This window comes from Nomia melanderi, chromosome 8 (genome assembly GCF_051020985.1).
Source record: "Nomia melanderi isolate GNS246 chromosome 8, iyNomMela1, whole genome shotgun sequence".
NCBI classification, from domain to species: Eukaryota; Metazoa; Arthropoda; class Insecta; order Hymenoptera; family Halictidae; genus Nomia; species Nomia melanderi.
In genome coordinates, this window is record NC_135006.1 from 5,236,987 (window position 1) to 5,263,677 (window position 26,691).

The 26,691-nt window shown below is 32.3% G+C and overlaps 1 protein-coding gene across 8 annotated transcripts in view; it reads left to right on the forward strand.

Annotated features, from left to right (window-relative positions):
* Nucleotides 1–26,691, forward strand: part of Nrx-1 (neurexin 1) — a 529,026-nt gene that overhangs the window by 247,125 nt on the left and 255,210 nt on the right. For 6 of the 8 annotated variants that reach the window (XR_012999218.1, XM_076370172.1, XM_076370173.1 and 3 more), the window contains 3 exons: nt 3,364–3,507; nt 11,851–11,883; nt 16,175–16,335. Coding sequence is in view for 7 of the 8 variants with exons in the window: in XM_076370172.1 (XP_076226287.1) it covers nt 3,364–3,507; nt 11,851–11,883; nt 16,175–16,335 (338 nt within the window). In the remaining variant the exon portion in view is untranslated. The remainder of the gene's footprint in view (nt 1–3,363; nt 3,508–11,850; nt 11,884–16,174; nt 16,336–26,691) is intronic. The other 2 variants (XM_076370174.1, XM_076370178.1) reach the window with 1 other exon arrangement.

Genomic DNA, 26,691 nt, shown 5'->3' on the forward strand with positions numbered 1-26,691 from the left:
CCTCGTTCCGCCCGTAATTAAGCCGCTTTCGTGCGAATTGAATACCCCGGGCGCATACAACGTGCTGCTACACATCGCCCGCTCGGCTTGTTTAATTAATGTCGCAACTTTTCGCCAAAGTCACGAACATCCGGCAAAGTGGCGTAATTGTTTAACAATCGGACCGTCGCGTCGGCGTACCAATATCAATGTTTGCACCGTGATTCACTTTGAAACTGATATCGCTTCGTTCGAGCCAGTTGATGAAACTGATCAAAAACGTTTCTGGATAACTCCGGAACTCTTTCCACGAGTTTATTAAGACTGTATTGAATGTTGGCAGTGACATTGTTATCGATAGTTCACAGTGACAAAAGAATGAGGAAGTATTTAAATTCGAAATGGAAGTAATATTGTTGAATTGGAATGTGCGAACACTGAGTATATTTGTTTGTATTTGAGACAATACTGTTTTCTTTGTATTGTAGTTAGGGTGTAAAAATGTAGGCTTGATTTAATTTAATTCTTGACTAATATTATTATCATTCGGATTATAAATTATGTTATAAAATATGACTTAACATTATTATTAACATGTAATGCAGTAAAATCTTTTATTGCTTTTTTAATGTGAATTTAAAGGATTTATAATGTTTAAAAATGTTGTTACTACACTAGAATGATATTATTTTTTATCAAAATTTATTATCGTTAATAGTACCAAAATCTTTTTTTCTTAATTTTTAAGTCTGTATGTATCCATTTAATTTTCAGTGTAAAAGTTGACTTCCAGCTTCGAGTGAAACGTGCACTATGGAAGTTCATGCGAAAAAGTTTGGAATGTAAGCTACACGAGGCGATGAAACGTCTATCAAAATTTCTACCTGAAGCTACAAATTTGCATTCTGTCTCGAGTTTCAAATTTCATGTCTCTGATATCTGTTTCAACTACCACGTTCTGTTTACCATTCCTTGATTTCGTGTTTTCACATATCAATCTACCGTCAAACAAATTTATAATAATATTTATTTTTGACAACAAAGAACATTCTCGTAATAGAAGGAATGTTAAATAATGATCGTGACACTAATATTAAAATCGAGTAACAATTTTATCATTTTATGTACCTTGAACTTCGATATAAACTTTAATATAATTTCCTACACTAACTAAGATAATCTGAGAAGTACTATTACAAAAGTGACATATTTCTCCAATAAACATATTATAAAATCTAGTCAATAATATACGGAACAGACTATAATATATCCACAATAAATGGTAACACGGAGTATACCAAATTTTAATATTATAAAAGTATTGATATGTATAAAAATGTATTAATATCACAAAAATACGCAATTCAACTCATTTTTGTTTATAATCCTTTATTTTTCAAAATTCAATCTAAGATCTAAATCTACCTGCAAATACACAAAGTTTCGTAACAATTTCGAATTCCATGAGCTCCCGGACCGTTTATCGGGAAGCCAATAAATTTTCAGATCGTAGAATCATTCCTAATCAAATTACCGACTCGTGAGCAGCTCGAAAATCGTTACGACCATTACGTGGGGAAGAGGACCACCCGCAGAGAGGCGACGTCCTCTCCCCCGCGGATTGGCGGATGATTTGCGGTGGTAATGAACATTTCAATCGACGACTCGGCGCATTCAACCCCGAAGCGGCGCGATTTGGCGCCGCTCCAAAGCCATTAAAGCTCGTCTTATGGCCTTTTTGCCTGGCCTTGCCTCGGCGCACTTTTGTTTGGACGCATGATAACAATGGGACGATAGAAAATAATGAGAGAGGTCTCGCCTGGCTTGCGCGCTCACGCTGGCGAACGCAAAGATCAGACGTCTCTCCCGGCTGAATTGAAAACCTTGAGTGTATTTACGAAAAATAAAGGAAATAAATAAAACGCAAGAAAAACGAAAATGTAAGGACTAGATACAACAGTTATCGCGAAAACTTTTACAAGGAAAATCGGTATGTGAAACTCGTTTATTATTCAAATTGAGGGTAACCCTTTGCACTCAAAATTTGTTCACCAGAAATATTCCACATTTTTTCGAAGTAACTTAAAAAGAAATCACATATAAATTAAGTATATAATACATTACATAGAATTGAATACTAAATGTCAAACTTAACATAATTTTTCTGCATCAACTCAACCAATAACTGAGAGTCGCTTCTCGAGTGAAAGGGGTTGATCGGAAAATGAAATGTTTTTGTTACAAATAATGACTGGAAAGGATCGAACATTTTCTTCATTATTGATGATCATCATTGACTGGGGAAATTTCTTTCAGTTGCTGGTAACTGTTATTATCAATAAAAAAGATTTCGATTATTTCCTATTATTCGTTATTAAAAACGTTTTAATTGAAAAAAATAAATATTACCTTACGACTCTTCTCCATTTTGGTTATAACGGTTATGGCCCTTGCGAAAAACGATAGAGAAAAGGAAAGGAAAAGAAAAAGAAGAAAGAGAGAGGGAGAGCAAGTCGCGTTGCTTTTAATTAAGTTGAAGTTGGAGCCGACGCATCTTTGCCGAGACTGTATTAATTTCGACAGACTCGTGAGGATGTTTCTATTTAGACTTCCGTCGCCACTGAATGTTCGAAAGGGAGCTTTCTGCCGCGTGTACTGAACTTCATTAAATTATTAAAGGCGGTGTTTATGCCATTCACGGTAAAAAATTCTGTAAATACACTGTTCCGAATGAAACTGTTTCTTAGAATTATCGTGCGACGAACTTGTTTTGAATGATTTTTATCGGACTTAATTAATTCGTTTTTGCGATAAGGGTTTGTATTCAGTTTTAATCGAAATAATGATTAACATGAAATATTTTAAGGAAATCCGGTTACTTATGCGAAAGGGTAACGGAAGTAAAACCTGGAATATAAAAATAAATACAATATTCAAAAAGTATTGTATTACCGGGAAATAAGCTGCGGTTTTAATTCTATATTTAGCGCTTCCATTAAAGCAAATTTATGTAGTAGAAATATAAAAACCATTCAAATATTTAAGCTTTTTCCAATGCAGTACAAATTTTCTTATTTCCTTAGTATAAAAATCTATACATTACCTGTATAGTATGAAAAATTAATACAGTTTTTAAAGGCTGCTTTATATTTATTTGGAATTCATATGAAATTATTCATTTTCAAATTGTTTTTAGTTTACCAATCATATTATAAAATATTCGCAAATATAGACAATTATTCACAATACAGATATAGATTTTAATTGCAATATTTGTCACAAATTATACTATTTTTGTATTTATGCTTTAAGCTATTGAACTAGAAATGATAAAATATGCTATATTTCAGCCGGAAGTAACCATTAAATTTTCTTTTGTTACAGATAAAGCACCTTCTGAGGCGTCCTTCAGAGGAACTGAATACATAACGATAGACTTGACCAAAGGGGATCCAGTTCTAAGCACGCAGGAATCCATAAGCTTGCAATTCAAAACGAGACAACCAAATGGGCTCTTGTTTTACTCTGGTAAGTCTATCATTAATTCCATTACTGCACCGTATTTCGTATTATGTGTTACATATATTCGAATATATTTCATAGATGAAATCATGAATCCTATAATTTCATTCTACATTTCACTGAAAACAAAATAATCATTTAGCAACATCAGTATACAGCGTTATAGAATTTATTTTATTATTAGAGGAAGAAACACAATAATTAGGCAATAGTTTAGATTTAGATATTATAGTTTAGATCCAGAGACTAAATAATATTATTAACAATAAATCATTCCCAATACTTCATATCATTTCATAAGATTTCGATTCGTTTGATTAAAATGTCCCAGCTAATTACAACTTTCATTCATAAGAAATTCGTTCAAATGAAACTTCCTATTACATTTCATTCAATTTTACCCATTCTTTCGAGACGAAATGGGATAGTACCATTTTGCATTTTTTCTATTAAAATTGAATCCGAGAAGAACAATATTGTATCGATCGGGCGAATGAATAAATTTTCTAAGGGAAAAGTAAAACCTATTCGATTAAATGAACGTCTAAGTTTTTACGATACACTACGTTCATGAATGTTGTTCGGTGCGCGCAGAAAACATTCTGCGACTTTCGTATGAATTAAATATACATAGGACTACCGGAATATTTGCGTCGGTCGCATTGCAGCTGCAGTTTCTTACCTTTTCCTTCTTCGCATCCGAATTCTCGTGCCGGAAACGAAGGCTGCATCCAACGGAACCGTAAATTAATTGAAAAATATAGACACTCTCCTCGATACCCGTTAAATCCTACCACGAAAATGGAAAGTGAATTATTAATTACGACTGTAACACCATCGTTGAGAGGTAAATGTCAGAAATGGAATTCTTTACCAAGAAATTTTTTAATGCCACTGTAGGTGCATTTAAATGGGAATGTTAAAACTATAAAAGGCGAAATTATTCTTTTGAATAAAGTTCTATTTACAGTCTCTTTTAGAAGCTATCTTCATTATTGTAATATGATATTTACCTTGCACAATGTGTTTTGTAATTGGAACAAACGAAGATTTTAATTTTAATAATAAAATTGAAATCAAAAGTGCCAGAATATGCCTTTGCTCCAGAAGATTTTATTATTCTAATCTATAATGTGAGTTTATTTAATTGTTAAGTTTAATACTTTTTGCTAATAATATATTTCCAAATTATTAACGAAAGACGTGTTACCTGATTATGTTCAAATCGTGTCTACGTCTGATAAAAGAATAAATGAAATTAATATAATTCATAATTTCGACTATCGAAGTACGCCATTTAACTATATCATTCCAACTGCGCAAGGATTTCCCTTTAATCCAAGGGTATTGTCTGAAAGGACCATTGTCTACTTGTGTCCTCTCGAAAGATGTCTAGGAAATCAAAGTCCTACTCGGAAGAGAAACTCCCCGAGTGGTTAAATCCCTCAGAAACTGCGCCTTTGTTCTTTTGTGTGCAGTGACGGCTAATCGGTAATACTGTTCTTATGTTTATTTGATTCATTGCGTTGTAACGTTAAAGAGCAACGATGTTAAAACGTTCAAGCACATAGGACAGACACGTAGTTGTGACAGTGATTGTTTATATAATGTGTGAAGCAGGATAACAGTTACAGAAGAAACAATAAAGGAAAACATTTTTATAATTAGAAAATATTTTAATAATTGTATAATTATATAGTTTATGAGAGAATACCCAAGAGAATGAAGAAGTATCTTAATAGTAATAATTAGACTGCAGATATATTGATTTTGATGGACTGTATGATTTTATTGTAATTAAAATCCAAGAAAACACTTCCTTATTCTATTAGCTATTCTGTTATAAATTATGTAATTATATATCTTATCGCAAAGTGTTTCTAAAATACTTAGAAAAAAATTTTATGTAAACAGTGACTTGGTAAGCTAATATTTCTATAAACCATGTACAATTAATATAGAAAATGTGGAATAAAAAAGAGAAATGAAATTACAATGCAGAAAGAGTGGTACAGTTATAATTGCACGTAATTGAAAACTAATTAGACTCAAAATTAAAACACGGAAACCAAAATGTATTTGAGTAGCCGGTAAAGTTGCATAGAAAAAATTCACGGCTTTTCGTGCTTTAACAATAAAAAATCTACAAGCTGACGCAACGCAAGTGATGAAGCCACGCAAGCCAGCAATTTATCTCTAAAAGAAAGAAAAAAATATGATACAAAATTGTTTCATATGAAATTAAATTTTCTAAAAAATGAATGGGCATATTTAACGATCACGGAACAATGCGCGGAGAGTAGCCGCGTGACGGGGTCACGAGCTTAAACTGGCGAAACTGCCGGATGAGAAATGCAACTAGGACAGGGGGGCGGAGGAAAAAGGGAGGTTCTGGGAACGGAACAGGGAAGCGCGCGCGAACTGAGCCGGGAAAAAGCGTGCTGTTCATTACGCAGAGAATTTATACGAGTCGATGGAACGGTTCGTTTATATTTCTTGGGCGTCCCTTCGCCCCGACTCCAGCTGCCGCTGGGGAGGGTCGTTGAAATTCCTCGCTTACCGCTGCCACCGAGCGCGGTGTCTTAACTATCCTTGTTTACAGAACGGTTCTAGTTTTCTCGGAGTAATAGTCAGTCAGGTGTGGACTGCTAATTTCATGCATTCTTGGTGTATAGAGTTGTACTAATGTTGATGGGTTGAATTATTGATCTTCTGGGGATTGTTAACCTCCTATTAGATAATTTTCTGAGAATGTCAGTCAGGACTCGAATGCTACTTTTATGCGTTTTTGATTTGTAGAATTGTATTAACGTTGATAGGTTTAATTATTGATGTTCTGGATATTGTTAATCCTCTATTAGATAATTTTTTTAGACTAATGGTCAGTCAGGCGTGAATTGCCTATTTTATACATTTTCGGTGTGTAGAGTTGTATCGATGTTGATGGGTTTAATTATTGATGTTGTTTTTGGGATTATTGGCCCTTTATTAACTGAAATTATTGGAATGTAGAATAACTGATTCTTGATTAGAAACTGCTTAATGAAGGTTACAAAAGATTAATTAATTACTCCCATAAATAATTGTATGTTAATAAACTTCCTTTTTCCTTGTTTACTTCTTCTGAACTACGACAATAAATAAGCAATTAATGTTATTAGCAACAGTAATTTGTCTCTTCTTAAAGGAATTCCTTTACTCACAAAGTAAACATTTAAAATATCCACATAATAGAATATACACATCCTAAACAAAGGCAACTGATACAATTCAACCGAATTCATTTCATTGCCAGCAGAACTGTTTCCATACTTATCAAACTTTTAGTACCTACGTTTTATCCTCAGTTACATGTAGCCTTCTCGATTTTCTTTAAAATCATCGTGACCTATATACGCGCACATAGGTCGACGATAAGACCGTAAAGACGTGAAATCTACACGCAATATCGAAGAAAAAAAATCATTTTAAGTCCAGTGAAACGCACTCGTTGCAAGATAAGGTTATAAAACGATCAACCGAGGTTCCGAAGTTATCTTCGGTACGCGGGGCTCGGTGTAACGGAACAAAAATCCGCGACGCGGAATATGAACCGACAGCGTTGTTCCACGTACCGGGCAAAAATGTGCATAATTTAAACGGGTGACCATAGGTATAGCTTATCAGGAGAACAAATGAGCGACCAGGGGCTAGTACTGCGGAGCAAGCAGATATGCGATGTACCAAAGTAGAACGTGAACTATGCGAGTGTGTATGTGTGTGTTACAGCATTGCGGACCGTGGCCTCGATGCGTGTATAGGTTTCCAGTCCACGGCACTGCAGCCTCTTCCTCCTCTCCTTCACCCTTTACTTCAACTACGATGCGGTTGCACTAGATATTTTGTTTCCCTTCTCGCTTCATTTATCGTTCAAGCCTACCCCTTTATTATTTCTTGCGTCAATCTGTCTTGTCCTCGCCGTTACTGATGGTGATATTATCATGAAGCTTGCAGAATGTAAATTTAGATTTTCTGAGATTCTTTGACTGCTAAAGAAATAGACTAAATAGATGTGTATAATTTGCTTGATATGTAGTTTTCGTGCGGTCACTTTATTTAGTGCATACTTTTGATTGAATATTTTGCCATGGTAAGAATATAATATGAACTTTTATTTAATTTTTGTAGGATGTTAGATTTATTGCAAAAGTGCACCTTTCACTTTATATACATATATTTATTACTCTAGTGATGCGTGTTCAATTAGGTTTATCATTATTCAAGATTTTTCAAATTGATATTCTTAAAAACAAAGTTCTAAATGAAGAAATTTTATTGTACCATTTCTTTATTGAGAATTACCCAATTCGCAATTGTGGTGCGATTGTACTCCCTGTATAATATTAAACACGCAGCACGAATTGACCATACATAGGAAAAAAGAAAAGCTACCACTGCGTCATTTTCTTATTTCCAACGCCCATTTTCACAGAAGTTATCTCGTCCTTAAGACCCATAAAGCTTAAGAATTTTACGTGTTGAAGTTGTAGTTATAAATTCCACGCGTTTCTCCCGGAACGCAGTGCAGTGGTAATTTTAAATCGCGTTTTGTATTTAGTATTTCCATCAAACAGAAAACTTTTACGATCGTTAGTTATTCATTAAGCCCCAACTTTCTCTCGCAATAATTTAAGCACAAAGCGAATGTCGGCCGAATGGATTAAACCTATCTACATCTTAGGCGCGTTGTAACAAATTGTCCCCTACTTAGAATATCAGTTGTGTTACTTTCAGTAAGCATACAGAACACATTTATAACGCTAGCCTTGTTTAGACATTTCGCACGCAAAACGGTTTTTTGCATACATATACTTAATACGTACGTTGTCGCTCAAAAGTGGAGCATGCAGAACATCATATTATTTTATTTTCATGTGATTATATATCTTTCAATTGATTCATAGAAAAAGTCTTCCTTGATTTAATAATTTGGGGAATTTATATATAAAATATTTATTAATACTGTAGGAAGTTAATTCGGACGTTCAAAAAGTATTGTCAATACTAATTAATAAAAATGCTTATATTTAATAATTGAAATATCAATACAAGGGAAAAGGATTTTTACGGACGCGTCAAAATTTCAGCTGACCTTACATGCCAGTAGTTAAGCTTAAACTAAACTGTAAGCGATGCATGTGCCTTTTTCTCGGCAGCGTCAATGAGTGAAAGAAAAATGGATATTTGTTCATAACACTCCTTAGTGCTGTTACACATTGGCATCGCTATATTCCTGACCTGTAATGCTACGGCCGAAGTACCGTCCGCTGCAGCGAACCTGGCACCGGTGATGTCATAGGGGCGGATGCAATCGTTACGAGAAATCCAATTGCAAGCCTGCAAAGGGCTCTCTCCGCTCTTTGTCGCGCGACACGATTAGTGTGTGTATTCGAATCTGACCACTCAGACGAGAGTGTCAAGTTCCCTGCAACGGATGATACTAGCAGAGTTACTAACTGCTTATAATGCATCGACAGGCGAAAATCGCCTCCGCAGATGTACGGCTGGGTTTTGCCCCGGCTGTACATAAATAATCAACTGATAAAAGAATAGTCTACAATATATAATATATAATTATTTTTTAATATATAGGATAGTAACAAGACTGCGGATATTTATACATTTATGGTATTTTAACGCTAAAACTACCAAACGGTTCAAATTGACCCACTTAAGAATTTTTATTTTGTAAGTATTTAGATTACGAAGGCGTTTCTGCGAGAGATTTTAAATTAAATTTGTGTATTTGTACAGATACATGACTAGGAAATCCTTCGAATCTCATGAAACATATTAATTTGTATCAGAAATTAGAAATAAGTCACTCTAATTGATCAGTAATTTTAGTGTTAAGATAACTTTGAATTTCTTATTAAGAAATCAATCATTTATTTATTCTGATAAAACGAAGATATAATATAGAAGGTGTTTATATTTATTTACGATATGCTAATTTTATACTGTTTATACTGTTACCATTGTATGTAGTTCCCTTTGTTATCTCAAATAACGCAGAATATTCGCATTGGCTACTAAGCAAGGCTGATGATCTTTACTTACGTGACACCCAGAAGCTATTCCAATTCACTTGAACATGAATCCGATACAAGATAACCGATCACTCAGACCACCTTCTCAATGTATGTCTGCAGACCAAGTCAACGCGCACCAGGCTTTTGATGTAGAAATCCTAACGATATAGATTTTAGAACATACCTTGGTATGTAAACTTAATATCCAATGATTTTAATAATTCCAAATACTTTGAATTAACTAAAAAAATAGTAAAATATCTGAAACTTGGCAATGTAATAATATTGATTCACTATGGAATATGTATAGATTTTCTGTTTAACAAGAATTTCTTTAATACAAATACATAAATAATTATAATGGTAAATAATTAATTAAAAAAGTAACAGTTCTTTTCGTTAACGCCATACAAAAATAAAGTAAGAAATTTAATTAAAGTTTCTAAAGCTTCCTTTTGTTTTAAATTTCTCATAGTCGGTAATAAGAAAAATCATTCTTCTTAATGAAAATGCATTAAAATCTGCTGAATATTTGTAATTTAGTAATAATATTACTCAAATGAATAATGATAACGATTTATGCATATAAAGACAAGTATTTTGAATAATGTGCGTTATAACGTTTCCAGTGACCTGAAAAATAAATCAATTTTATCGCAATGAGAGTTATCGTTATGATATATACTGGTCACAACTAAAATTATTGGATGTCATACGATATACGGATATCACTACGGAATAAATGAAATTGCTAGATTCACATAAATATATTAACTGTCACAAAATATTAATTTTTAGAATACAGTTATTATTATAAACATAATTGATGTATTTCTTTAATTTGAAAATGGTACATAAACCTCTCATAAAAAGTAACCCCTGATTCAACAAAATGAAATGACATAGTTTATAAGTAATAATTTCCATTTTGTATTTAATATTGCACAAGGTAATTTGAAATAATGAATTCTCTTGTTTTAATGAAAGCAAATATTTTTACAAGCTTAATTAATGAATAATTAACTTGATTGTTCATAGTCCTGCTTCATTTATGTTGATGTTGAATAATGAATTGTTATGTTTTCACTCACTTTAATTCATTATGCAATTGTATGTGCCGTTCACATTTATTCAGAAACGGTTTTAACATACGGTATTATTCTGCTGTTCATTTAGCACACTAAAGAACGAAAACGCAATATATGATTGACATATTTCTGCTACGAGATTATTTTATAACGAAATGTAATTAATGCGTGAACAATCGTTCTATTTATAATATTCATTCACATCAGTCCGCGAGAGGAGTACATTCATTGTTAAATCGACAAAATGTGGGAAAAGAAGTACAACTATTAATACAGTTTTATTATAATCTCTGACGTGAAAAATAATTGAAGAAATAGTGTGTTTAATACATTTAGTTTTTTCACAAATAGTTAAAACGTTGCCAACATATTTACATAATTATCGTTGTGCAAAACTAATAATTAATTTTCACGGTATAGAATTAGAATAAAAATGTTCCACAGTGAACGCTGGAGAGTATACTTGACAGTTTTATAGCAGTCTTTTAAGAACTAATTTAGTAGAACACAGTGGAATTATTTTAATGAATGGTAATATGAAAACTGACGTGAGAAGCTCTTGAAATACTGCGCAAACTTTTTAACGCGCTTTTGACTGCTGGTACTACTCATCATCCTGAGAACGACAGCACTGTCCTTCTGAGAATTATGACTACTAATTTACAAGATGTTAACAACTAAAGTCACACCGTAGATTCTATAGTCTTAAACATGAACTCACTGCTTTGCATCATTTACACTCGTTTTCTTACAGTAAGTGTTGCGGTTTAGTTATTTATCTATTATGAAATAACAACATATGCACATGGACTAATTTTGTGTAATTAATTAAAAAATATGTGTATTTATTGAAAAAAATGAAGATAAAGCATGTAAAGTAGTTTACATAATTGATATTAAAAACATTAATTGCTAATATCTTGTGAAATATTAATCGTTAACTTCTGAAGAATAATATCGATCAACATACAACCTGGCAAAGACTAATTATGAACACTGATTAAAATTTTATCGTCAGTCAGTAAAAAAATTATTCTTTCGGTATGTTGAGTGCAAAAAACTATAAAATCCAACTTCACATTTTATCTGTTTAGTATTAGTTTCATTCACACTTCAATCAGGTTCATTCATGCCTCATTAACGAAGTGTTACTGAACCTAATATTTATATGAACTTTTTTGTTCGTACAGGCAAAGGACGCAATCGCGATTCCTGCCCCACTGGTAATTAAAAATTCTTGTTTTATTAATCATTAATGTTCTCTTCAATTTCATAACAGTTACGTTAATGCGCATTTACAAACACATTTCTGCGTTCTCTTATTCATCTATACGCTTATTTCTAAATTTCATTATCATTTCAATAATATAATATATATCAGAACTTATTAATTTGATTCTGCGATTAATAAAAAAAATTTATATTTGGAATCTGTATAGTGTACATGTGTACATATGTTCATATAATAAAATAAAAAGATAAAGTTTTGTTACTTAGGAAATTAATTTTTTTTGTTTCCCCTATTTAAAAATTCTCGTCCACATTTAGCTCTTTTGAATACTTGAAAAAAGTTATAATTCTTTAAAAATAAGGGAAGTCTTGCGTACAAGATAAAATAGGTGCATCAAATATCTAATATTTGAAAGAAAAAGATTGCATTTTTACTGTTAGTATATTATGGAAAATAACTAAGAGCGATTTGGAAACAGAAATAAGACACTAAAACAATCGCCAAAATACAGAACTATGACAAGAACACTGTATAATTAAATATAAAATGTAATACAGATAAAAATGTATATTACACTTATCTATAATTATTCAGATTATAAATGCAATATACAATATATTAATACATAGTAGATAATTATGTTTCATACACATCAAAATTTATGACAACGAAATTTAATGGTTTGGTTGATATCCATATACCTATGAGTTTATAACATATAAAATAATTTAATTAAAGACCTTTACTTGCCAGCAAACGCCAATAACCACAGGTCAACCATATATACCTTTTCACAATATGTACTGAATATGATACAAATTCTTCAATACATTTATTTCTAATGTTTCATTACTGACAAAGGCATTTTCAACTTGTATATATTTCACACAGCGACGACTAAAAATGTACGTACACTTTCTACACTTTGCACTTTATATGTTTCATTCATAAAATTGTAATACATTTCGTTTATTTAATGTAAAATATTGAGGATACAAAATCTTGATTATAATTGCTTTAGTTTAATTTTCAAGTACACTTTGCTAAAAGTATTAAAACTACACTGTAAAATGATGATAACGTATCATGATATGCCATGTGGAGATATTTCAACATCTCGTTTATACTTCCGGATATTTTTTACTATTTTTCTCAATAAACATGCGTCGAGTTTAATTCACGTCGCAACGATTGCTCCCCGTCAGGTGCGATCCCATTTCGTAGTATTCACATTGAACCGTATCTTCGTAGTTCTTGCGCAGTACTTTTTTCCTATTCTATTTGACCCTTGCATTTGAACGCTTGGTGCGCGTCAAGGATTACCATAAATGAATAAATGCTGAATTTTAACGGGAGCGCACCACCAATCGTCTCGTCGACGTGCCAGCTTTCGTTGTTCCGCGATAAAGCTTTACATCTCCCTCGAATTTCAATTCTATTCACTTTACATCGTCCCGTTATTTCAAGAGGAAGATCCCGAAGGAAATAAAAAATAAGATATTGACAATTCTTGTTGGAATACGATGGGGAAGAGGATAAAAATCGATGAAAATCGAGGATTGAAGGTTTACCGTAGAGAAATCTGGGAATCTTCAACGTTAATAAAAATGAATATATAAAATTTCAAATCTTTTTGTCAGTTTTCTTATTAATGGCAGTTACACCAGAGATATTTCATACATCACGAATTGTTTAACAAGTGTAGAGTTTTATTAAATATGATTTTTCAAGTATTTTTATAAGGATATTATAAAATGAGGGAGAAGAGAATTATTTAAAAAATTACGAGTATGATTTATAATAACTCTATAAATTCTAAACAGATTTATCTATTTGTAATAGGTTATTTTATATTTTAAAATAAAATCACTTTGAATATATCGTAATCGTTAAGTCTATTTACGTAAATTATTAACTTAATTATAATATACATTATATGTAGCATACATAGAAATTTATACATTTAAATTCTTATCTAGCTAATTATGAATGGAAAATTAACTGTAAAAAATTAACTGTATTGTTGCCTTCATCATATTTCCTTTGGAATGTATTTAAATAAAAACTAAAAAATTCAGAACACCAGATTTTATTTCTAAATAAACTGTAGTTATTTTCGTACAAAATAATCAATAATAATGAAAATTACAAATGATAGAACATCAATTGTGATTGTAATCGAGTCATTTGTTTATGAAAGATAATAAAAGTAGCCATCTCTCTCGTATGGCAATCTCTCCTGGAATTACCTTAAATCAAAGGTAGTCTTGTGGAGCATTTTTTTACTTCTCCACGAACTGATTTCGAAGAGGATTAAATCCTGAAACGGCGTGTATGAATCATTTGTATCCGCTTGCCATTAGTTTCGGTGCTTTTCGTTTCCGACGTAGTTATGCAATCCCACTAAAGCAACCAACCTCGTCGTTAATAATTATCGTACCGATCGAACTGAAAAGCTCATAAATTATGGGCGTACGTCGCTAAGGCCAAAACGACTTGTGGGATTAAGATGTGGCAAATGGCACTTTATTTGTCTTCGTTGTCCTTAATCCTTCGCCTTATAACAACATGCCAGACTCGTGATGAGATTTTCAACAAAGTAAATATTATTCTTCTGCAATCAATTATTATACTTAAAAGGAAACATAGGCATAGAATATGTCTAGAGTATTTCTCTTTTTCCAATAAATTATTAATGACAAAATAGTCGTATCCATCAAAATTGAGAAAGAAATCATAGAACAAGGGGTTAATGAATAAATCCCAGTCAATTATTTCTTACGCTTGCGTAAGATTAACCACATAAGTTAGCTATGTTCCATGCACATACGTGTCTCCTTATAGAACCTAAAATAACACAAATTTTTTCAACGATTAATTATTTATTTTTTCAAATAAACTTGTAATTCCTCTTCATTTTGCTTGAATTCTTTATATTAATATATACTAGATGCATTTGCCCTGCGTTCGACGTGTATGTTTTTTGTTAGTTTATTTTATTATATACGTCACGAGAAACTTTTAAAACCAAATTTACTGGTTAAAGGGAACTATGAATCACGAACTACGACCTTTGTGGCAGATATTACATAAAATTGTGAATAAATTTCTTTTTATTTTTGTCAAATTCGTATCGATGCAACTATTATTCACTATTAGTAGTTTATGAATAGAATATATTAATATAACATAATAGTAAATATTATTGCATTACAATATTTAATGCAGTGTAATAGTAAATAGTGTTTACTGTAAATATTTACTAGTAATATTAATTTTTAATTTGCTTTCAAGTATTATAAAGCTCTACTATTTACTTTGTAAATCATTTTTTACCATTGCTGCCAAAATTATTAGTACTTATCATTTGTAGTGTTTTTTAATATGTAATGATAATTATTCGCAATTCATTGTCAGCCATGTATTTCTAATGTTATATAGAAATGCAGTGTTCTGTAAGGTTTTTGGTGAGCCTTATAGTGTCTCATTTCTATGCTTATCATTTTATGATGAGATCAAACAAAACACTAGGAAAACTAACGTACGTTCCTAATGAATAATCAAGGGAATGAATTTACTTTTAATTTTCTAATGATTCCATTATGTAATTAGACTAACAAGTAATTATAATTTATGAAAACTGTCGGTGGTTATCGACTACTTGATCATAAACAACCGTTCTATGAGCTAATTTCTCTGTATAATTCATAACCACTATTTCGTTACCTACTTCATGCTTTTCTTCTTTTCACATATACTAATTGTAATTGATAACTGTCAGTGTGAAGTTTTATTTATATTTCCTTTCAATTTTTAAAAAAATTCTTGTTTTTCCTAAGTAATAACTTTTTAATGATAATAAAATAATCATTTCTCAACATTCTTGTAAATAATCTATTTCAGAAGTCACCTCTATAACCATTAATAGATAATAAAATGTCCATTTTTCAACACCTATTTCTGAGTTCTCGAGAAAAAGAAGCTTTTATAAAATGTTCTTTTATTATGTTCCATTATTAATATCAATAACATTAATTTCTATTAATTATTAATATTGATAATTGTAATATTACTATTTAATTAATCCAAGAACATTTCGCAAAAGTTTTTCCCCCGGGAACTCAGAAATTGGAGTTGGACCACTACTATTATAAGCCAATCAATTATCGATAACATAAAAACCAGAAATATAATATTCGTATAATATTTCCATTTATTCATTAAGTGTAAATTGCAAATTAGTATGAACTATGCTGACTGTTCTCTTTTTTGTCTCGTTCCAGGAGAAGGGGATGATTATCTAACTATAGCCTTGAAAGATGGTAGAGTCGCTGTGGGGATGACGCTGGCTAAAGGTAGATTAGATCTCCATATAAAACCATCCAGGGTCCGATTTGACGATAATCAGTGGCACAAGATTATCGTGCACAGGAAGGTTCAAGAGGTAACGAGATTAATATATTTCATTTCGTTAGTAATCGGAACAAACTGCTCCACTAACCGCCTATTTTCTGTATCAATAACCCATTGCCTTATAATAACGTCTCAGACTCGCGGTGAAGATTTTTAACAGGATTTAACAAATATAAATGTTACTAAATCTTATTCGAATTCAAACGAGATATTATTTTTCTGTCATTAATTATTATACTTCATAAAATCAAATATAAACATGGAATATGCTTAAAGCTATTCTCTATTTCCAATAAATGATTAATGTGAAGCAAGTCGTATCGGTCAAAGTCGAGAAAAAAGACCATAAGGCAAGGGGTTAAAGAAACATTCTTATTTCTACTATGCAATTTCGAATATCTTGATTGGACGTAACTCTGATTTGATAAATGAATAATTAAAATTGCTCACTTTACAGTACAATTATTTATCTGAAATTGATGCGGAAAATGAAGTACTTTTTAAAAATAAATGTCGCTGGAATGCTAGTTTTACAATTTCACTACAACTGGAAATAAAATATTTCCATTTCATATTATGAAATATTTGAGAAAAATTTTACGGGGGGCTTGTTCAAACGTGATCTATTATGCTTACTAAGTTTTATATGATTTTTATATTATTTTATATTAAACTTCAATATTGATATGAAAAAAATCAATTTTATTATTCGGCAAAAACATGGTGGTAATAAGTTGCAAGAAATTTAAACAGTTCAGATGTTATCATTACTATCAAAGTCTTTTTTGAAATTATTATTTAAAATTTTCAAGTATTTACAAGTGTTTTCAAGTATTTATAGATAACATTTGCAAGAAATTTTTTATTATAACAGTGATTTATTGTTCTTTAAATTATGAATTTTACAATAAGTAGAATAACAAGGTGAAGAGACAGATCACACGTTAAATACATTAATTGACGTATTGTTGATTATATGTTCCTGAAAATCAACAAATTCCTGGAAGTTAATCTCATTCGTGTATAAAGTAAAAAAAATCCTGACGAATCTGTCCGATTCCAGTTTCAACCTTGTTGCAAAAGCGAAATATTTTCCAATAACTGTCACAAATCTTATGCGCGGTTTTCCGTCCATCGGTAATTGAAAACACGTCAATACTTATCAGCAGCGAGCGCGCATGTTAAACTTTATTGTAAAATACCGTTGTATCTCGGCTGAGACTTTATCTATGCCATCAGAAATATTCATTTGCCGAATAAAATTAGAAAGAATAGTTTTATGTTTATCCTCATTCTCGTTACACTTCTGTGATTTTATATTTCACGTTAAACCATTTTAATTCGGTGTAAATAATCGTGATTATTATTGTTTTTCTAACAGGAAAATATCACTCAATGAAAAACGTGGGAACATGCGTTTCCGACAAGATAAAATGAATAGATAATATTTATATACAGATAAAATGCCAATATATTTCAATTATTACTAACGTTTGAAATGTAAAATATAGACTACTAGTATAATTACTTTGGAAGATTAGAAGACTAGAATGATTTGATTGATATCAAATCAGATTCCTATTTCAGTTGTACAAAAAGGTCAAAATTATTATGTAAATACATAACTTCTTCAAAATCCTTTTGAAGGCATGGAAAGATAAATTCATAGTGCTTTCTGTTTCAGAAACTTATTGCCCAAATAGCAATATTTTATTCTACATATAGAAACTTGAAATTACTAAATTGTAATTTATTATAAACATATTGTATACAAACTTATTTTTCATACATCAAATGCATTCGTTTTTGTGAGGTTACTTCTGGACAGAGTAAAAACATTTCTTTCAGAAGAATATTAGTAAATTTTCGAATTAATATGGTTTTTATTTTAATGTATCGATATAATAATTTCCTGGCGTAGATCACATGCATCTAATTAAGTATAGCGTTCTGTGAGCACACAACTTTTAAAATATCATTTCTTCAAACTTCCCAACAATGAAAGTAATTTGCACACTTCTGTATAATGGGAGACATTGCGTCCCAATAGCTAATCTCTCCTATCCACCCTCGAGAGTTGGGTCAATTTCGAATTAACCAATCACGGAAATCTTCCTTTGCTCGGAATCTGTGCAAAAACCAATCACACAGTTCCCCGAAGAATATAAACTTTAGATCGAAGTATTAGTATTCAGGCAGTCAAGTATTCAAAAGATTCGACTGAATTCTGGGAATTATTCCTGTTCGAACTTATCATCGGCAAACTGGGTTAGGGAATTTGTGCATTAATACTTTAAAAAGATCCTTTCGCCTAGGCGCTTTTTAGTACTATCCATAGAATGTTTTTCTTAATGGATAGTAAGAACTTCTAGAAAAGTATTCTCAGAACACTAAATGATTTGTCGTTATCAGTTGTAACAGGTATGAAATAAAAGGAATGCAGTAACATGACCACGAATGAAAACACAGTTAAAACGCAACGTTTTAAAGTATCTAATTTCTTTCAGCCTTAACCCATTCGGGACTAATTACACATCAGATGTGCATTGGAGTAATGATAATAAATTATAATTAATAGTAGTGAAAAACTTGCTTACACTATTAGTTAGTAGTAAAAATTGAAATTTATATTGATTTCTAAATAAAAGTGCAAAAAGAGTAATCCGCAATCAAAATAATAAAGATTGTAAAAATGAACATTAACTGTCACAGTGATAATTCCGAGTTTTGGCTTCTAATGAGAACCGTCTTTAACCCCTTGACCTACAATATGGTCTCAGATTCATAATGAAAATTTTAAACTGAATTTACAAATCTAAAGGTTATTTATTTATTTTAAGTATAAATTAAATATTACTTTTCTATTATCAATCGTTAACTTGTACAGTCAACATAGGTATAGAATAAACATCAAACTTGTTTGCTGTTTCTAATGACTTATTAATGAAAAAATAGCTGCATCCATTATAGTTAAGAAATAAATCATAGGGCAGGGAATTAACCTCTTGCACTGGAAAGACATGTAGAGATGTTTTTGTCCCAAAATTGCCAATGACGTCTTATACATACCGATAGTCTTGTTGCATTGCACGCACTAGATAGTTTAAATTTGTATCACTCTATACAAAATTATTAACACTAGATATACGGCACCCGTCTAAATGGCCGATATCAGTTTTCTTATTTCGAAATTATGATATCTTAAAAGTCTTAAATATGCGAAATAATTTCAAAAAATAAATAGTTTCACTTGAATACTGCGATGAACATATTAACACTAAACGTACCGGAACCTTGTGCACAACTATCTTTAAAGTAACGAGCTGAGTATCTGATTACAAGATAAGAGTAAAGTTAGATGATCAAATAAAAATAGACATAAGAGAAAAGACAAAAATTAAATAGTTTTGAAATGTATCCGTCTACACAAAATTATTAATAAATAAAATTAGCCTACATATCCTCGTAAAGTAGGTAAAAACGAAACTCTTCATGCAAGACATTGCCAAATCTCTGAATAAATGTCCAGCACAAGGAGTTAAAAAAACTCTGGTCTCGAATGTGTTAACTTCGTTAAAATCGGCAACACGCATTGCCCGAAGTCGGTCCTGTTCCGTTGCTCGGCCACATCCCGTGGCAAATAGATCAGCGACCGAACGTGAGGGCAATATCGTTAGTGTGCCCTGGGTATACAGCGGTATTCATCGCGTATTACGCGCCGTAGGATAGGTAATGCAATTATTTACGCGCTCCCCGTCGCGCGATAGAGGAAATGACACACACCGACACCGTACACAGTTTATCGATTTAACGCCGGTACGTATTCATGATCCATAGAATTGATCCCCGTCCTCTCTCCCTCTGATCGCAAGTCGACGATGGAACGCGAGCTGACTGATTGTTTTCGTTCGGTGGCGTTCCGCGGCGCGGCAGACTCGTAATTTCTGCTATTTAAATTCTAATCGGGTACCTTTAGTACAGTGAACATTGAACAATTGCAACACTCAACAAAACTGACCCGACTCTTCGAACTCGACATTCGAATCGACCCCGAGGAACGAAGATTTTAGCATGGCGGACGTCGAAAAGAATAACGCGAGTAAAGGAAAAAGAAAGACTGAGATTCGAAGCGTTCGGCAACATTAACTAGTAAACTGCGTTTGGCGAGTATACACGTCATCTTAAGGCTTGAACTCATTCTTTCAACGGTGAATTATTTACTTTTGCAGATGAATATGTAATTCATTCTTCGTTTTGTTTTAGTCTATCGTTAGAATATATTATAGGTGCATTTGCCCTGCCTTTGACGAGTATACGCTTTATTCTTTGATTTTATTCCGTGCATAATGAGAAATTTTTCAAACTAAATTCCACAGTTAATTAATGTTCTCTATTTTACAATTACATATCCTAATTCCCTGTTTCTAACCGTCTAACCTCCAGAAATCCATATGAACAAAAGTCTCGTTGTCCACGGATAATAAAAATAAAGTCCCCAATAAACATCCGCAAATCCGGTATTAATCGAAGTGTTATTCTGTGTACCTAAGTACCACGTGTTCGAAAGAGTCTCTAAGCAAATTCCGGTAGCTTCTGCGCATTACCAAACATCGGTTCCCCGGACAAATTGCGCGGCAAAGAACGCGAGGTGCAATCTTTTCGCGAAATGTTAGGACCGTTCTTAACGGTAAATCGATCGCGCGATTACGGGCTAGCGGCAGGACGATCGAGCATCGTGCGCTCGGGGAAATTAACCGAAGTGCCGTTACTGCGCACATTAGCCGGTCCGCATGGCACTGGCGACCTAATTCATGCGCGGGATACCTCCTTGCACATCCGCAGCCCTTAAATCGTTAGCGTGCGCCGGTGCTGCGATGCATTCCCCGCGCGGCTATCTACGATACAAGATAACGGATAGTCAGCCAGAAATAGATAGCCCCTGTGCCTCTTCTAAAGCCCCGTTCGCACCGCCTTGGCTTTCGCCGTGCGGTTACGTTGTTGCCGTGCCGGGGGACGCGTGCCATGCGGTTTGCGCCATCGGCTTTTCAGGCCATGCGGCTTTTCCTAGCGGCTTTTCGACCAGCGTCGCCGCTGCCCGCCGATTTTTCGAACGTCCAAGTCTATGAGGTGGTTTAAACCCCTCCAAAGTTTTTTCTGCTGGACATATTTGACGTTTGGGTGAAATATTGGTGATACTTTGTACAACTGACGCGTATAAAAACTATATGTTTAAACCTTTGTACTTGATAATATTCTTTATTATAAATATTCGTTGGTTGCTAATGAAATATCGATAATATTAGTTGCAACTAACATAAAAACAATCTTGTGTAAGTTAAAAGAAAATTAATATTGAATTTTCACTAAAAATTTTGACTCAGAATCGCGTCTTGAGTGCAAAGCATTAGATCTGACGACCGACGCTTATGACTTGTTTAACAACAAGTATACTATGTAAGATGACTGATGCTGAATGAAAATGTTTATTAACGTAAGTAAGTTGATAATAGTGCGATGAAAAGACTGTGTTGTCAAATAATTAATAATTGTTCCTATTTATATTTGTTACGTAAGAATATGTGTTAGGTACGTAAAAGGCTCGAGATATTCGTGGCAGTTAACGTGTTAAAGAATTAAACTATTTTGGTACAATATTTCGTGTATTAATTTTTTGTTCTACAATTTCTTTTACGATAATATGTAGTAAATCATACATTAAAATATAAGTGGATGGAAATTTTAGTTATTTCAATAAATCCGCTCAACAATAGAGTAACGATTGTTTAAAGAATACGTCAAGATAAAAGATTAAGATATAGTGACTTTTGAAATAATGAAAAGTTTGATTACTGTTGTTAACGACTAGTCAGTGGTTTAGTTTATATTCGTGACACATTAAAATAAAGTTCTTTCAGTCGACAACTTGCAATATTCATTGACCGAACTACTTGCAGATTCAGAATTTTACGACTTTCCATAAAACGCAACGACATATTGTCGTGCGTCATTGAATTCGTCTGAACGAATGTATATTACGTAATAAAAAAGTTGATGGTGATTTCGAATGATTAAACTTACCATATAAATAAAATTACATTAATTAAAACCATACATCGATCGTTTAGAACACCTGTCAGATATTCGTACGATCAGCAGAGGGAGGAAAAGGAATTTAGAGAATTTCATTCATCCTGCAAACCTTTAATACAGAATTTCATTTTCGAATTCCTTCCTTGTCACACAAAACCATTATATATTTTCATATTTTGATACAAGTGAAAATAAAATTAAGCAAACGTTTCTAACTTTATTTGATAGAGTACTTCTCGAGAAAAAGTAAGATAACTAAAGTAAAAAGTAAAATAAAAAGTAAAGTAAAAAGTAAAGTAAAAAGTAAAGTAAAAAGTAAAGTAAGTATGTAATTTGTAACTAACAAATCAGTTGTCATGAATGATCGTCTAAATCATTTTGTAATAAACTCATTAGAATTGAATTACTGAGATTAAAAGCTGCATAAGTCACTATTCATTAATTTTCTATGATTCACAAAGAACGGATGAACAATTATTTAACCATAAATATTTGTGGCAATAAAGGAACTGAACCTTTTCATGTATACAGATTCAATGAATGTCCAATTCACGGCACTACACGTTTAGCAATGAAAATACTACAAAATTTGATATATTCATTTTCCTCATTCGATTTGTATTGCTAATTACTCGTTCTGTATCGTTTCCCATTTTGCTTTTCGTTAAATGATTGCAAAAATTTGATAAATAAATGGTTTGTGTCAATCGCACGAACAAAGTATGCATTACCGACGTACGAGATTCTATTTATAAAATGCTTTCATATTGTGGCCTTCAATAACGTACATGGACCAATTTCGACTCGCTCACCCCATAGAAGTTTCTCTTCGTATGTCCGGAATCCATTAGCCGAAGCAAATTTCCGGCCTTTTTATAATCCATAATCAACAAGTATTTCTCGTTTAACATCTCTATCGAATAAAACCACACAACTTGCATCCCCACCCACCGAGCCAACCACATTTAATAATCAACACTCCACCAATATCCCAGCCGTTACCATTATACATCAATGCCCGCCAATCAGTCGTATTGTCGACTTTTCATACTTTTTACTGTATTCATTACACAAAGAATAATCCTTTACCATAATGTACGTATTTGATTATATTGTTATAATGGTTCTGTTTACTTAGCATAAAAAATGATGTGGATGTATATTTTGTAGTTTATATTATGTATATTTCAATGTATATTTTATATATATGTAGAAATAAAGTTTTTTGATTTTAACCGTATTTGTAGTTCGTCACTCCGCCATTGTTCACTCATGTCATAAATATTACGTTTATTTATTCTCTATACATTGTTGGATACCGTCATAGGCTAGTAAATAAGATAAGCTAACTTTCGATTTCCTTCCTAACCGTTCATTCTTCTGTATATAATTACTCATACGACCCTTGACTTCCTTACTCACCGATCCTGAATCATACGCTTGTCCCTCCGAACCTTAGCAATATCCAAAATTCCTACTGGTCCTTATCCTCATCCCTACTACTTTCAAAGTCAGACTTCCGAGCCTTTAAAAGGGCATACAAAACTGTCCAGGGCAGAGACGAGCAAAAAAAGCTGACCGATAGAAAAGAAAAGAAGAATCGCTAGCTCTAGAAATTATAATTCTTAAGTGCCTCTTGTAAGATTTCGTGTACTAAGTTTAGTTCGAATAAAAATATTCACCAAACATCGGAATCCTACAACATAAACACGGTTAAAATCAACAAACTTTGTTTTTACAGTAATATTAATTAAATGTTGCTATGCTACGCATATTGCATATCGGATATAACGTTTTAACGTAGCAAATACTCTATATTTACATTAAAAAAGATTGCTACCGCTACAGAATTTTTATCAAATTCTAAATTAAGGAAAATGGATAAGGTACACTTTTCAACATTTAAATATAAATGAACATGTGAAATAAAATGTACAATAGAAAATGACATTCTATTCTATCTTACTTTCACGACTCATGACAATGAATATTTGCATACAAGATTGCGCCTATATTTATTGCGATAGAAACAGGATTTTAGTAATTTGTTACTTAGATACTTATGTATTATACGGATTACCTTCATTTCCTAAGTGATGGTCGCACTGGTCAGTCATTTGAGTTAGGTCTGGGTTATTTAATATTATAACCATTATTAATATTTTATTATTATCTAATATCACCATTATTAATGTTGTTTTTCTTAAAAACAAGGGCACCATAATACGTAAGTACCAATAATCTTTGCGAAAAGTGGAACACATTAAACTTGAACAATACAACCGCGCGATAGGATTCAGAACTGTGAGAACGTGGCTTTATATTCCACACGGCAAATGAAACGCGATTATGTCCCCGTTTCCTTCTGCAAGATGGACGACCATAGGATCGGTGTCGGACTGGATTCGCCCGGGACGCATGTAACTTAAGGTGCTCATCGATTGCGTTCGATTTATTAACCGGCTTTGTGGGTCATTTGGTGACCACCACGTTGAATTTCGGTCTTGTTCAAAAATAGAAATGAAGTATTTGAAGCTTTAATAAATTTAATATCTCCTTCATAATTTAAGCTCTTTGACAACGGTAGATTTTATAATGAAATAGAATATTTGTACATGTCATCTGTGAAAACAAACATACGTGCTCTTTAGATAAAATACTATTCTTATTTTAATTGTAAGATACATTTTTCTTTTTGTTTATTAAAATTAAATACATAGTTGTGATCAGACGCATAAACTTAAATATTACTATAGTTAAGTGTTTTATGTATTCTATGATTAATAGGTTTACAGTATTAGGTTCAGATTTCTTGCTTCACAATTATCGAAATTATATTTCTTTCCGAGGAGTAATTAAATTATATATTCGTGAATATAGTACAACGAAAGCCACGTAAAGCATTAAAAAAATGTGTTCTAATAATTTTTGCGAAAAATTCCAAGCTGAATATTCTGACTACTCGTAATTTTAACGTAAAATTTGTCCCTTTGAAATTACTAGGTTGACCAGAAAGTCTCGCCCCATTTTTAAATGAAGTTAAAAAAAATGTCGCTATGTTAAATTAAACTTCATTGAACTATGTCGCGTATTTTATTCGAAAATTTTCGATTGTCTTCCAGTCTTGAAATTTGCAGTATTTATTGGTACGTGATAACATAAATGCCATATTGAAAAGTAAAACGACAAAACTTTTTAACCAACGTAATACACAATTTCGTTACAACAGTGTGCTGCACTTGATGAAGTAATTTGAAACTGTAATACTTCGGTCTTATGAGATCAGCGATTAATACTGTCGCGTTCGCCGCACTTTATCTCGCAAGAAGTGATACTATACATTTCTCTGCAGTTATCTGTTATCGGTGATACTACGAAGAATGCAACCCCTGCCACAATGTATAGTCTCGATTTAAGGATGCCGCATTCACCCCCATCCAGGACTGCGTAACGTAATCCATTTCGTACATTGAGCTTGCCGTACTATTTCTTCGACGATCGCGCAACTTTTTACCGTAAATTTCGTGAACCGACATTAACTCATTCATTGAGAAAGACTATTGTCTTTCTTGGTATTTATTCTCTAGAAAGTTCTTTGACTCTGTTTATAGTAGCATAAAATAAAACATATTGACGTGAATTACGTGGTAGAAAATTTCTAATTATTTTTCTGTGCTTTTAATTATATTCATAATTTTTACTTTATTTAAGTGTTACACATAATAAAGAATCAAAGATAAAAATCCATTTGGATCATTCCACGAAAATTTATGACTTTGTATATACCTACGGCATGAGAAATGTTATACATCCAAAGAAATAAGCTACCAAACTAAACTTAGCTACCTAATTTCTAATTTAGGTTTTTCGGCCTATTAAAAGATTATTATCATTATTTAAAAGAAAATTGTGTACACTATACAAAATAAATGTAAATAGCTAACAAGATTTAAGATTATTTTTATTAGTGATTAGTTTCTCATTTTTTAGTGTCTAACTTTTAGTAACTTTGAAGATAATTTTGCATTTATTTAATGTAAAAAATGTCAATGAGTTTCTCCCTCGGAAGAAAAAGGAATTTTTATATCACAAAATGTCTGCCGGATAGACCAGTGTGCTTTGAAGTCACGTTAAGAAACTTGAGACTTATCGGCGAAAGTTTGACAGTTTCAATATAACCGGTCAGCCTCTGAATGTACGCAGGCAAGTTCACCGGTTCCTTCCTTGATAACTAGTTCACCACTTCCCTTCTCGTCGACGTCCGCCATCGTCTTTTCCATTAAATGCCAGCGAAAAG